We start from the raw sequence: 15,448 nt of genomic DNA, 5'->3' as shown, positions 1-15,448 counted from the left end.
AAACTATGAAAAGAATTTGATATTTGATCTGGGTGTTTAACCAGCCTTTTTCATAAATGCTAATTTGATATAAAATGTCTGAAGCTTTATTCAGCTTTTCACTTACGTGGATGATTTAATTTCATATAACAGAACCTGCTCAGTCAGCCTGCTGGGCCTACGGTAAACTATTCTTCACATTTTGCTGGGGCTAGTCTAAGAAAGCAGTTGGTGTTCCTCTTTGTTTGGTTTCAGTTTTTGTTTTTTTCTCATTGTGGGTAGTATTCTGGCCTTAGCTCCTCAGACAGACTGAAACAGTGTTAAACCTCAAAGCACAGGGCAGACAACATAAAAACAATAATTTCATGCCCCAGTTTTGAGTTTTTCATGTTACATTTTATGCGCCCTGCAACTACTGTATCATTAATGGGGTCTGGTTCTTTGGGTGGTTATATTATTTACATGGTTTGTGCCTTAAAACAACAATGCTTACAACAACTGCAATGTTACTGAATTCACCATACAGCACAGCAGCACCACAGAGATCATCCCTAGACTTTAGATCTACTTGAAATAAATTTGCAGAACTTCTTACAGAATGCTATTCAAGTATTGTAGTTATGTATTGAAAGTATGTCATGTTTATTTGTAACCACAGGATAGATTTACCTGGGGGCCAACTCTGAGTCTAACTCTGAGTTGATTTACCCTCAGATGTCTGACTGAGCTTTGGGTCTCAGCTGATTTGAGTTTGTTCAGTTGAGTCGGAGTGGGTTCATTCAGAGTTTAGCATGTGCACCATGACTAAGTAAAACTAACATTAGTGGAGCCTGGATGCAACACTATCTCCCACCTGCTTCAGCACTTTGATATTATCAACTGTCATGTAAGAATACTGTGATATTAACATATTTTCAAAGAGAAAAAAAACGCAGACAGTGAAGCAGTATATTTGATCACTTTGCAGTGAAAAGAATCTCACTCTATTATTATTTTTGAGATGCAATGTGGGTTAAAAAAAAAAGCTAACTTGGAGGCAGCTGTAAATTAAAACTCTAAATAGTCAAATGAAATAGGAGCTGCTAAGGTGTGAGAGCACATCCTCGATAGGTGATGTTGGAGGTGTGAGGCTTAAAAGATCACACAGGTAATCCAGATAATAGAATGTGGGGAAAAAAAGAAGAGTAAAACTTGAGTAGGTAGTTATTTGAAAATGATTAAACATCTGAAAATCATTTCTCTATAAAAATACAACTCCCTGTGAAGCAGATCAGCCCTCTATAGGACATGCTATGTTGGTATATGCTTGTTTGCTAAACACACTGGGTTTATTATTTGGACAACTATTGGATCACAGTCGACATATCTGTGAATACAAACTTAGTGAATGCAAAATTTATTTTCACACCAAAGTGCCATGAACCTCCTTCAAATAACACTCAGATGACTTTGTACTGTAGTACAGTAGTGGCTGGAGCCTTAATGCGAGCACACATCCATCATTCATAGCCGTCCTATCTTCTCTGACCATTCATCCTGAAAAGACAGCCAGAGAACAACAGGGAAGATGCTGGAGGAACACAGCTCATGTCACCATGGGAGACCGAGCAAGGTGGGCTGTTTAGTCGATATGGAAACCAGCAGGTCAGGGGTTGCCATGACAGCAGCATCTTATCAGGTAGAGGTCAAACGTTCATTTATTGTCAGGGAGAGAGAATCGGTCCATTTAGGAAAGTGTGCTTTAGGGCATCATCACAGAGAGAGACGAGGTGCTAGAGAAACCTTTGTGAGTGCAAATTTCGTAGAGTGGAGATAGGTGCTAATAGCCCACACATTCCTTTACTCAGGATAGGTACTGAGGATAAATGCTCTTTAACGGCCGAGCCTATGCAACATCCGCACAATTACATACTTTTAAATTAGGGAAATGCCCATTACACTGCCACTATAGAAAGAAGTTGTTTACAAAAGAAGTTTTTAAAGAAGTAAAAACAAGCGAAACTAAAAGCCCCAGTGAAGAGCTTCGGCTGTTTATGGAACAGATTGAAATTAGCAGCGCTGCTTCTTTATGACCTACAAAAGCAAACAAGAGCATCACAGACTGGAACGACAATTTCTGTGTTGTCAGTTTTATTGTCCTGTAACCTGTGTGAGGGAATGGATGACAGACAGGACAGAAATTTCACTTTTTTCTTTTACTGTTTTGATTTTTAAGTTTCACTGCAAAAAGAGAGCCCCATTTGTGTTAATGTATATTTACTCTTTAAAATTCTTGTTATTTAGATTGCAGGCCGCTGCAGAAGCTTCTGGTTGGTAACTCATAGTTCAATCCTTTCAATCAAACCCGGGATGCATTCTGTTTTCAGGGATTTTAGTTCATTTCATCGACGAACAGAAAAGGAGCGTCACTGCTTTTCTCTATCCCTGTTACAAGGGCAGGGCTTCCAGACCGACTCCTGCTGGAGTCATTTTTCAGCTAAGTGGCAGAGATGGGACCATTAGCATGGCAGAGAGGGCCATTTTAAACTCATCTAGAAACTCTCAGTTTTTATGCAAGGAAAATCATTCTCTGCTGAAAAGAGCATTGGCCCTCTCACTCTTAAAGCAGTCACAAGTGCCACTGGTCTCCACACGTCTTGTGCAGCTGGTTAAGACAAAGGACAGACTAACATGGCAGCATTATCCAAAAGAATGGGGTCCAGGGGAAATAAATCTCATTCTTTATCTCTCTCCAGACACTCAGCAAAGGTGGTGAAGGCAGCCTCTCAGGTCCTGAGCAGTATGTGGCAGTACAGAGACCTGCGCTCCCTCTACAAGAAGGTAGGACCAAATCATGTCAGTTCATGCTGTGTTTGTCTCTCTCTTCTTCTGATAGGCAGCTCGCAGTAATGATATCACACGTCGGAGAAACTGTCTAACAGTTTATATTACACCTGGTCACACCTGTGTCTAGAGGTTCTTGTTTCTGTTATATTTTAGGCTGTGTAAGTTTTACCACATTAGCATCTATAATTAAAAAAGTCAATTAGCCTTGAGCTTTGTGAAGATGAGTTTGTCACTGAAATGAAAGTATGCTTTGAGGAGGATTCCCTGCTCAAACTGTATCGTGGAGCCAAAGTTTGTATGCCAAAGTTTAGATATTGTTTCTTCTTTCATTTGGATGATAAGAAGCTTTTTTTGTTTTCAAAATCTTTTAGTAGACCAAGATTTTGCAGTGACCCTTTCATTCGTGTATACTGTGCTAAAACCTTGCTGGCTTAATTATATCGTGTTTTCTGGTCATGGCTAATCTGTATCAGGATTTTCCACACACAGTGTGAATCCTTGCAGCCTGAAGCTGCTGCTAAGCTCAGCTAATTCCAACCTGCAAATGACAGCTTAGCCAGAAATTGCCCAGCCTTTCCAAAAGTCATCTCAACCGGTCTGCAAGTTCATAGGTTCATGGTCTTAACGTGATGTTTGAAAATATAAAGAAAATGGCAAATATAAACTATCATCATGTTTGCTAAAGTAAATTTGGTTCGAATTTTTTGTTGAGAAAGCACCACTTTAGGGCTCTTCTTTGGGCATCCCAGCACTCTGAACCAGTATGATGATGTCAGTAAAACTTGATTTTCATGGTCGAAATGGCTGAATGATGAAAAGGCTTTTGCCCATTTTAAATGTGATACCTGCAACATATTTTCAAAATGTTGGGACAAGAACAAGAAAGAGATGAACATTTAATGGTAAATTTGAAACAATTTAGTAACCAACTGGGTGTAAAAAGGACATTTCAGAGAAGCTGAGTCTCTCAGAAATAGGAAAATTCCTTAATTATTTGAGTTTGAGCAAATTGTTCATCAGTTTTCATAATTATGTTCCCCAGGATTAGCATTGCAAAGAATTTGAGTATATCAATTATAGTACACAACATTGTTAAAGGCTCTGGGAATAATTTCAGTACAAAAAGGGACAAGGCTAAGAATCTCTTGGCCCCAGGCAAAATAAGCTTAGCTCTGTAATGGAAATCATTACATTGACTTAAAATCACTTCCAAAAACCATTGTCTGTAAACTTAATTTATAGCTGCATTTATGTGTTCAAACTGTGCCGTGCAAAGACAAAATGATGTACCTTACATTAACGTGATTTTATTTCTCATGACCCAAGACAACCTGAGATGATAAGAGTAAACTGTACAACTCATCTGATGCCAGAGTTTGTCTTGAGTAATCAAAAGTGGCCTTAATTATTTATTTATTTTATTTTGATTCATGACAATATTCTGATCTCAGCTTCCCACAGGACAGTTATCACCTGGCTTGTCATCAGCGACCAGTCTAAAAGCCATGATCCAAGTCTATATGGCACATATAGCTTACACATCAAGGAAGACACTATCCACACATGACAGTACAAACAGGTTCAGAAGCAACATGCTGCAGAATGAAAAATTGTGATAAAACTCCAATACAACAATTAAAAAAAAGCGTTTTTCCCAACTTTTTCAAAATGTTTTGCTGGAATCAAATTGAAATTAAGCATTTCTTTCTGCAAAACGATATGACTTTTTCCTTTTCAACAGCTGGTTTACATAACACAAAGCATTTGTATATATATATATATATATATATACATATATATATATATATACATATATATATATATATATATATATATATATATATATATATATATATATATATATATATATATATATATATATATATATATATGTGTGTATATATATATATATATGTATATATATATATATGTATGTATGTATATATATGTATATATATATGTATGTATATATATGTATATATATGTATATACTTTTCACTTCGGGTGTGACATTTTTCTAGCAGAGACCTCTAAAAAAAAAAGACTAGGGATTAAAGAGTTAAAGGGTTTCAGTGATTTGGAAGTATCAAATCTGTTCTGGTCAATGTTCAACACAGTGTCCACATGGTTTGGGACTGGCATTTTGCAGAGGATTATACTGTGCTGCATTAACATACTTTGAGCTGTAGAGCTGATGGAAGTCACAGCAAACAAACAGATCAACTCAATTCTAGGAAAGTAAAACTTTTGCTCTGAGTTGTCCTGTTTCTCCTTGTGAGAGAGCGACAAAGCCACTTTAATTCCTTTTTGAAAGAAAGCAGAACATAAATGAGTTGCCATTGGCTGGGAAAGCTGTTTGCCATCACTGTTGCCAATATTCTGTGCATGCTGCCTTATTCTAGGGTCCTGCTCTCTGCAATGATGAGATTTCTTGTTTGCTTATTACTGTGTATCTGAATATTAGTGAATCAAGTATCCTTTTTTTGTATTTGCAGTCATGGTTAATAAACAGATCAACAGAAAATAGCTCTGTTTAGGTCATGAAATTGAAAGACTCACTGTGATGTCCTAAAAAATTGAGGAGATGAAGTAAAAATTGAGAGGTAACCAAGACACGCCTTTCAGGGATTTATTTTGCAGGTTCTTTAGTGTTGTATTGCTTCAGGTTGAGTCCTGTGCAGTATATATGTGTTTTTGTGTCTGTGTGTGCACTCTCGCCTTAAGGTTAGCCATAACCTCCTCCAAACAAAAGAATGATGGGATTCTGCTGGGCACCATCACAACTGAGCAACAGTGTTTACAGAGGCAGGAGGATCAATAACTTTGTTAGTCTCTAGCCTCTTTTTTTTCTGTGGATACACACAAACACTACCTAACAAAGGCCTGATGGTTTTTTAGCCCATCATAAAGTGTGGATGATGTTAATGCTGCGGGCTATCAGGAAACACTTGCTTATTAATAGCTGGAGTGAAGCTGAGGAAGAATGGCAGAAGCAAGCAGAAAGTCAGAAAACTGTAGAAGGTCTAGAGAAATGATGATTAGTTTGTGAACTGTTCGCACTCAGAGACACTCTTTTATCTCTGTCTTTCTCTTCCACTCACACACAGACACACACACACACACACTCACTGATGAAGCCCACTTTTACCTCCTCAAGCTCTTTTGTTTTCTTTCCTTTTCATGAAAAATTCCCGGGCACACTTGCAACTTGATTAAAAGTGCTGACAGACATTCTGTTCCTTTAACTCGCCAATAATGAGTGGTGTTGAGTGATTCTTATTTTTGCCATCAAGGTTGTGTGCCGTTCTGCACAAAAACTTTTAAAGAGTAATCAACAAGTTTCCACCAGATATTTAGACATAAAAGCAACTCATTCCAGGAAGGTGTCCTTGGCTTTGAATGAGTTTTTTTCTCCTCTGTGTGGAGAAAAAACAGTCATTACGGTAGTGATGCATTTAAACTTCATGCTTACACAAGCTAATGTATATTCACGAGTGTTATCTCACCCCATTGCAATGCAATACACACAACAAATGATCGCAGAGTGATGCTATATTTAGTCAAAGCCCTAGTTTTGGAAGGGCAAACACTTTCTCTATCAGTAGGGTTGTCTTATATTCAGTATGTTTATTTTGGGGGCATTTTATGTCAGTTGATAGAGGAGGGAACTGACAGAGAAAGGGAAAATGACTTGAGGCAAAGGACCCAAGGCCAAGCCAACACCTCAGGTAGAATCTTTACAGAAGAAGATAAAATTATATAACTACAGCAACATGAACATGAAGTATTTCTGATTCTGATTCTGATGACGCACTTTAACAAGAAGTTTCATCTTGTGTTATTTTCCTCTGATAAAAAGCTGTGGAATTTCACACTTGAGTTTCAAGGACCTGAACTCTAGATCTCAAAGCTGTTGTCAAACTTTAGAAAAGCTTGAAAAACAAAACCTAGCTGTCCTTGTATAAAGCACTGAAACTTACATAAAGAAGCATCTTTCAAACCACAGACGTATTTGTTGGGGTTGTGTTTTGAGAGGAAAACAAAAAGTATTTGACTCAGGATTAGTTTAAACTCGGTGACTTCCTTGCGTGGTAATGATTTCAGAGTGGGACTTCTGTCCGAACCGCAGACTTTCTGACTGTTGCTGCAGTCACTTCAGGACAGGCTGCCCCGTGGCATCAAAGAGCGTTCGCCTCATCCTGACGACTGTGTCCCTCTCTTCATTCGTCATCCCCTCATACCCGGTATTACTCTGAACAGTATCCCCATGTGGCCCCTTGGAGCCTCATCTGCTTCACACTTCTCTAATCATTGCCACTGGATAGCATTACACTCGACTGGATGGAATAACACTCCACTGATCCAGACATGAAGGACATTGGCTTTCCACAGCAGCCCGGCCAGGCCTCGCTTTTTATCTTTCGGATAATTTGTTTGTCTAACTTTTACCTCACCTATTTTGCCTGAAGTGGCCCATATTTGTTTGACTTTGATTTAATAAAGAAAGGCATATGAGAAGGGAAACACTTCCTAAGATTGATGGAACAACAAAATTAGTTTTGCATCTGTCTCATTTGATCCAATTTGATGTAAACAATCATTTCAAAGAGAGAGAAGTAAAAGTTAGTGAAAGATGAGACTTTCCCAATCTGCAATGACAGAAAACCTCATCCATCATCCGTAAATTGAAACAAGATATCATCTGCAGTTTGTCCTGTCTTAAAACTTCAGTTTCATCCTAATTCATTTTCCTGAACTTCATTACATGACCACAATCTTATGATGCAGTGAGATTGAAATCAAAGACACTTTTAAATACATCCATCATAAAAAGTTTGGCTGCTTAAGCTGCTCAATATGCAACAAAAAATAACACTAAAAACTTTGGAGGGCCAATGGACGCCATACCCGACTGCTCTCTCTATGAGTTGTATGGATACAGCTTAGCTAGCAACAAAGCCAGCCCTAATTTTAAAACTGAAAATCGTTTCATTAGCGGATCCACTCTTGACTTTATCATCCAAGTCCAGAGCTGGAAATAAATGACTCCATCGCTGGTATCCCCGCTTTTCGTATTAGGTCATGGGCGTTAGGTGCAAGCAAAAAATCCTGTTAGCCTCCAATCCAAACATGGATTAGCATAAAATTTAGGAGAGAGTGAAGCTGGGTGTCTCTGCAGAATGTTTGTGAGCAAAAGCAAAGAGGGGAGAAAAGAAAGAGAGGGGAGAAAAGAGGAGCGAAGTGAGGAAGGAAAGTGAGTTCTTGAAATTTTTGCTGTTTGAAAACAAGCATCCCTGAGTTATATATATATATATGTGTGTGTGTGCGCGTGTGTGTGTGTAGTTTGGGAAAGAGGCGAAAAAGCGTGGGGTCAATAATGAGTCAATTTGAGCAATGTTGGCAAAGAGTTGTTTGCTTTGAAGTTTTGAAGTAATGAGAGCATTTTCCAACACGCTTTCAAACTGTGCAGAAGTTATAGGTGTGGGTACACGAGTATGTAGGTTTGCCTATGCGCACTTGTGTGTATTTGTGTCTTTGAAATCGTGTGTTTTTGTCAAACTGCAGTGAGAAGAGTTAATCACTTCCTACGGCAGTGCCCTGGGAGCAGTGAACGAGGCAAGAAGGAAGAAAGAATATCAACAGAGCTGAGGAGCTGGGCTGCCCGGCACTTCTTGAAGGCACTAAAATGCAGAAGTTGAGCGCTTGTAAATAAACAGTTACTCTGTATGTAAATAGCATCTGAGATGACTCAAAAGATCAGTGGTGCGGCAGTCATTAATAAACCAAAGCCAAAATCTGTTTGTAGCAACAGTAGCGTTGACTTTAAGATAAATCATGTATAATAGTCTCCAGAGTGCAGTAAAACTCTACTTTTACCCAAGTTTATTTGGATTATTTGACAGTATGTGTCCTCTTTCTGTGTGTGTGTGTGTGTGTGTGTGTGTGTGTGTGTGTGTGTGTGTGTGTGTGTGTGTGTGTGTGTGTGTGTGTGTGTGTGTGTGTGTGTGTGTGTGTGTGTGTGTGTGTGTGTGTGTGTGTGCGTGCGTGTGTAGTGTTGATCTACATTTCCTGGGAGGGAGGCAATGGGTCATCTTTTCAAGTAAACAACAAATGTGCGATACTGTTCAACAAGGGATTTTTATAGAAAACAAGGACTTCAAACATGGTCACTTTGTAAATAAACCTTTTCTTAATAGGACCAGAAGGATTAAATCCCCTGTATCACTTACTCACATATAGGCTCACACACAAACAAACACACACGCACACACACACACTAAACACTGGATTTTAGACTGTATATTCACACCATTACACTTTGTCATATCACTGTTCACTCTGTAATTTCTGCAGAGCTGCCGTGCCTCATTTCTTGATAAATGATCTAGTCTGGATACTTAATCAGACTCTCTCCTGCTCACTCACACACACACACATTCATACACTTAGACACATCACATACACAAATCAGCAAAACAGATACACACATGCATGACAGATGGGGTTCAGGGTCAGAGATATGTTGTGTTTGTCACACGTGTGACAGATTTACAATATGTTCCAGGGATGTGTAATTCAGTGTGTGGGTGTGTGTGTGTGTGTGTGTGTGTGATATGACTGAGTGAGAAATGTGAGTGTATGTGTGTTGGGTCATTGATTGCATAGCCTAGTTTTGCAGGATCTTTTGTACATTTTGAAAGAAACCAAGAGTGAGTTTCATACATGTCGCCCTGTTCAAGAGGCTTCATGTGCTTTCATTTTCACTGTGTATCATGAAAAAAACATGTCTACAATCTTTTGTGTCAAGTAAAAGATCAGTTTCTATGAGAACTGTTTTTTTATTTCATGACATTTTACAACATAATAACCCACAGCAGTGCTTCTTTGGGGGTGTTTTTAAGTTTTTAAAATCTAGATTCTGGTAGGAATCAGGAACTTTTCAGTCCACCCATAATGTCAATGTTTGCTCAATGAGCTCCGCGGTTATATTTCTGGGGAAGCTGTGGTTCAGTGATGGGGTCATATTTCAATCAGAAGGTTAGCTTCACCCACAACCCATATGTTGAAGTGTCCTTGAGCAAGACACTTGACACTTAATTGCCCCAGGTGGCATAGCCAGCAGTGTGTGAATGCACCTGAATGAATTAGTAAATACTAACAGGAATTCTACACAACAGCCTCTGTAATCATTTTGCTCAGCCATGTGTTGTGAATGTGTAAACATTACATGAATATAGATTAAAAACTCTTTAAGTGATCAGAAGACTAGAGAAAGCCCTTTACAAGTCATCTTCATGTAAATGTTTTAATATAGCAGCAATACACTTGTATTATGTGTTTGTCACACAGCAGACACATGTTATTGACCACCGAGCCAAACCTGAAAGAAAAAAAAACTCTAAGTATATAAATTAAAGTCTCAAAATCATGGAAAAACAACCACTTCTCCCTTCTGTTGAATGCTGGGGGTTCGTCAGTTCGAGGTGCTGAAACCACGCCCACACACACACAGGAGGGGAGTCGCCTCCGTGTGCTGTTCAAAAACGAAACCTACAGTAGCAATGGAAGCGAGCGCCAGTAGCCTCATTGGTCAGACCCATAGACTGTAAAAAAAAAAAATATGGAGGTCCACTTGCTCGGCTCGAAGTGAGGTCTTCACAAAAACTGCTCCCCCTGGTGGCTGACTGCAGTATAGGTTAAAAAATTTGGCTTTCCAGCCATTCCAGATGGGCTGTGGTCAAATTTTTAAAAATCAATACTCTTTGTGGAAATGTTTCTCACGTCCGATTGTTGTGATGATTTGAAGATATCATTCGACAGTCTTGTATTCAAGTCTCTGTTTTTCTGAAAAGTTTTGTTTACATTAGTTAAATGAGGTTAAAAACAAAGCTTTACGTAACATTTAATGATGATTGACAACTGCCGTTGTTATGTATTTTTTCCGGCGATTGCAAAATATATCAGGAGGTAGAGTCAAGAAGTGATAAGACTCTCGTAAGAAAAAAAATATTATTATTTTTGTCACCCAACTCCACTCAGATTCTCCCAGAATCCCTCATTGTCTCTACTGCGCAGACTTTGGCTGCACAACTGCTAGAATGGTGGCGCCTGTGACAGGGGTATTTTGGCTTCAAAACCATAAATAAAGGCAAGCTGTCCACTCTATATACAGTCTATGATAGGACCCAGCCTACCTGTTTGAGCCATCAGAGCCACAATCTGACTGAATCAGACACTGACAGTGCTCAGCCATGTTCCTCACAGCCTGGTAGGAACAAATGATATCCAAGACCCGAGAGTGAGTGGGAAAACCACCTAAGCTAACAACGCTGAACCTATTTATACCACATCAGCAGCAGGGGCAGGGTTATGGGAATGATGGCCCTGTTAAGTAACGTGGCTATGATTTCTGACCCACCCATTAAATTCTGAACACAGAAATTTTGAAACCCAGTTTGTGAGTGTAGCTCCACAATTAAACCCTAAATGGTTAAAAACCTTTTCCATGTTTTAAGGAAAACATGTATGACCTTTTCAATGTGTTTAGATGAAAATGTCTCAATTTGCTTTACATGGACTTTAAGGTATGCTTTGGGTTTAGGGAGCATGGCACACAAGCTAAAAAGTGGCAGCAGTAGTTCTCATCACTGAATGTCCTGTCATGTCTCTCCTGATCCTGCCATAACGCAGCCGCAACCTCTGGTCCTGGAATTGAAGCAAAAGTATAAAAAGCTACATTTTCTTGAGGGTCCACTCGAGGCTGGGTGCAAAAGCCATGAGATCCCTGATGTGACCGATGTTAGAGTGTTTTTACAACATGATTACAGTTTGATACAGAAAGGCCTGCCCCAGCTCTCCACCTCGTTTCGCCTGTCTAGAGTAAAAGTTAGTCTGTAGCAGCAGGCTATTCCAATACAGCAGCTGCCATCTTTGGATGTTTTAACAACTCTTAAGAAACTAATATTACTCAGACTACATCCGTGTTTTCATACTGTTCATAGCTGCAACTGATAACAGACTAGTGCTGCACGATTTGGGGAAAAGGTGCGATTTGCGATTAGGTGGACAATATTGCGATTGCGATTGTGCTTGTGATTTAATAAAAAAAGTTGTGTCATGATGAGTCTACAGACTTGCTTGGTTATCATGGAGAAAAATCTGAATTGCATGTGCTGACATTGCGATTGCGATTGCGATTGCTATTGCGATAATCGTGCAGCCCTATAACAGACTGTGTGTAACAAGTGAGTGTGACAGAGAGATGGCTGTGACTGATAATAAAGAAATAAAACAGATGAATTGAAGTTGTCAACATGGCAGAAAGTTTTCATGAAATTTGCAAGCAACTGCCTATAGGACCTCAAGTCAGCCCTGTGCTTTGTTCCTGTGAAAGTTTGACCGTCTGATTGTGATGAATGCAGCCTAACTCAATCTGCAGTCGATGTTTTTCAGGTACTTTATAAGTATTTGATGTGTAAGTTTCACATTAAAACTGATGACGATTTCTGTCTGGATGTGCTGTTAATGAGATGCTCTTTTGTCTAGAGGGAGCTGAAATTAAACCATCATCCACTGCAATCCAGCGTTAACAAGAAATGACAGCCAGAAAGAGACGAGTGTTTGAAATACTTAAGTCGACATCAAACCAACCCCAGGCCTCAGAAGCTGCCTCTGTGTTTTGCTCTGGTCTCTCTCTGATGTTCACCTGTGTCAGACAGAGAGGCACAGAGAAGGCTGTTGTGATAGCCTGTCTCAGTGAAGGCTAACAACAGTATTTTAGGAAGACAGAGAGGCAAGGCTGCGGCGCACTCCCACAGTGTTCTGAGCTGTGGAAAAATAAATGCAACCATGGAGTAAAGGTCAATTCTTAATTTAGCAGAAGCACAAGCAAGCAAAGTAAAGAATGCAAAGGTTAGACCTGCATTATTCCTGTAAGGGATGGGTGGATAATGTGTAGGTGAAACGCTCCCGACTGTTAATCTGATAATCTGAGTGTGAAATGAGTGAACTGAAGGACTGAAGAGGTGACAATGTGAGAGCCAGAGGGGACCCAGCACCCATCATGTGTAACCTTTTACAATTTTTGCCATAATTGCTGTCTGGCATGAGTGCTTCCTCACACACACTCACACACACACACTCCTACACCTCATTTGTTGGCACTGTAATCGCTTTTTACCTCGCAGTCCTGCGACCTTCAACTAACCATCCAGTGATGGGTAGAGCAACAGGCAGAATAGTTGCCTGGCAACTCGTTTTTTTTCTCTTCTCACTTTTACTGTAAGGCCTAAAGGACTATCAGAGAGAGTTAAAGAGAGAAGGAAGAGAAGGAAAACTGGGAGGATAATATGTTACAAATCCTCCCTGCAGAAAGCAGGTTCATCTTGATCTGTGTGAGGATATGATGTTACACACTCATACTAAACAAGCTTTATCTTCTCATATGAATAAAACTGGTACAATGTCATACAGTTTTTTACTGTTGAGTCTTATACAAAACTATGACACAGACTCCTTGTATCAGTTTTACTTCACTGACAGGCTTTCTGGGCCACAAATACTCATAAGTGCTCATCAAATCTTGTTAAAATCAACTAAAATTTATCAGTTTCACATACCAAGTTTGCCTGAAGTATGAGGGCTTTTGGTTTCTGTTTCTTCATTTAGACTCCACTTGAAACTGGAGTATGCTGATACAGAAATGCATTGTTAGATACTTTTGCTATACAGTACCTCACCAAAGGAAAACCAGAGCGCGGCATAAAAGAAACCCCACTCTTCTTTTTCTCACTCCCAAGGTGAACCAATGTTCTGATTATGCAATCATCACCACTTGAGTTTGTTTTTGAGGCAAAAAAGAAAAATAGGAGGAGGATAAGTTCCAAAAACAATAAACAAAGCACCTGAAACAACAAAACTTTTATTTCTTAAAACAATAAAAGTAGAACATGCTGATCCAAACATCTGTCCATCATCTTTCCTGTTTTTTCCCTTTTGGGGTTGTTGAGGGTGGAGCTTGTTCCAGCCATAGACTGTAAAAATCAATGGACGTCCACTTGCTCAGCTTGAAGTGAGGTCTCCACAAAAACTGCTCCCCCTGGTGGCTGGCTGCACTATAGGTTAAAAAATCTGGCTTTACAGTCATTCCAGATGGGCTGTGGTCAAATTTTTAAAAATCAATACTCCTTGTAGAAAAGTTTCTCACGTCCGTTGTGATGATTTGAAGCTATCATTTGGCTGTCTTGTATTCAAGTCTCTGTTTTTCTGAAAAGTTTTGTTTTCATTAGCTATATGAGGTTAAAAACAAAGCTTTACGTAACATTTAATGATGATTGACAACTGCCGTTGTTATGTATTTTTTCCGGCGATTGCAAAATATATCAGGAGGTAGAGTCAAGAAGTGATTAGACTCTCGAAAGAAGAAAAAATAATTATTATATTTGTCACCAAGCTCCACTCAGGTTCTCCCAGAATCCCTCATTGTCTCTATTGTGCAGACTCTGGCTTCACACCTGCTACAATGGCTGTTCAATGATAAATGGCAGCACCACGCTGTCCACTCTAAATACAGTCTTTGGTTCCAGCTGTTATGATGCACACTTTGGACAAGTCACCAGCCAATCACAGAGACAATATGTAAAGACAGACAACCATTTATGCATAATTACACCTACGGGCAGTTTAGAGTGATGAATCAACTCGGTTAGTGTGTCTTTGAACTGTGGGAGGAAGCTGGCGAACCAGGAGAGACCCCACACATGCACAGAGAGAACAAACTCATCACAGAAAGACACATGTACAGCCAGGAGTTTAAACCAGGAACCTTCTTACTGTTAGATAACAATGATATCTACGGCACCACCGGACCGCCCATGAGTCAAACGGAAAATAGAGAAAAAATGTCAAAAAAGAAAAGATCTCTCTCTCCACTGCTACAAAGAATATATTTACAATGTTTGTAAGGGTTTATATAGAGTGGAAGAGGAGTGAAGCAGCTTTCAAGAGTCCCTGTTTCAAATCTGGCGACGTTAGCCGTCTTTGAGTCACTAACAGCTACCTAAAACACAGCTCAGAGAAAGAGACACGTGACAGGACGACAGCACAAACCCCAGCAAGGGAGAGAGAACAACTGTCATAAACATACATAATAACTACACTACCAATATATGACTCACAGTCATAACACTTACAGCAGCTCAAGGGAATAAAAAAAAATAATGTCAAGGCATAGAGTTAGTATAATTTATGTTGAAAGATAAATATGAAATATATTGCAACATTTATTTTATAACGAGCATCTAAACGAGCTTTTCTGCCAAGCTCACACATCCAAAGAATTCATCTCAGAGTTTTTGGAGAAAATGCAACTTGTCCAGAAGTAGAACAAAGTGGAACCTTCTTTAACAGTTGTACTCATACTTACAGGAAAGTTAAAGCAGTTAAGATTAAAATGAGAATTTTCAAACAAAATATGTTAGAAGGTGCAGGAAAAAGATGCACTGTTATGCAAGATGATGGTGAGTACAACATTAAGAACTCTTCACACATGCACTACCAAAAATCTCTTCAACATTTCATGACGGCCCGACCCCAAGGAGACAGGACTTGGCGTTAAAAGGAAGCTGTGAGTGAATGTGTGGGA

General features: G+C 39.3%; 1 protein-coding gene across 3 annotated transcripts in view; it reads left to right on the top strand.

The window, feature by feature from the left end:
* ctnnd2a (catenin (cadherin-associated protein), delta 2a) overlaps positions 1-15,448 on the top strand; it is a 338,809-nt gene that overhangs the window by 309,260 nt on the left and 14,101 nt on the right. For all 3 annotated transcript variants that reach the window (XM_074693201.1, XM_074693199.1, XM_074693200.1), the window contains one exon: positions 2,715-2,799. In XM_074693201.1, the coding sequence (XP_074549302.1) occupies positions 2,715-2,799 (85 nt within the window). The remainder of the gene's footprint in view (positions 1-2,714; positions 2,800-15,448) is intronic.

The sequence above is a fragment of the Halichoeres trimaculatus genome, unplaced genomic scaffold (genome assembly GCF_033239565.1).
Source record: "Halichoeres trimaculatus isolate MK-OKI-2021-1 unplaced genomic scaffold, fHalTri1.1 fHalTri1_scaffold_18, whole genome shotgun sequence".
Lineage (NCBI taxonomy): Eukaryota > Metazoa > Chordata > Actinopteri > Labriformes > Labridae > Halichoeres > Halichoeres trimaculatus.
Note: the sequence above shows the minus strand (reverse complement) of the source record. Positions and strands in the feature narration are given on the sequence as shown.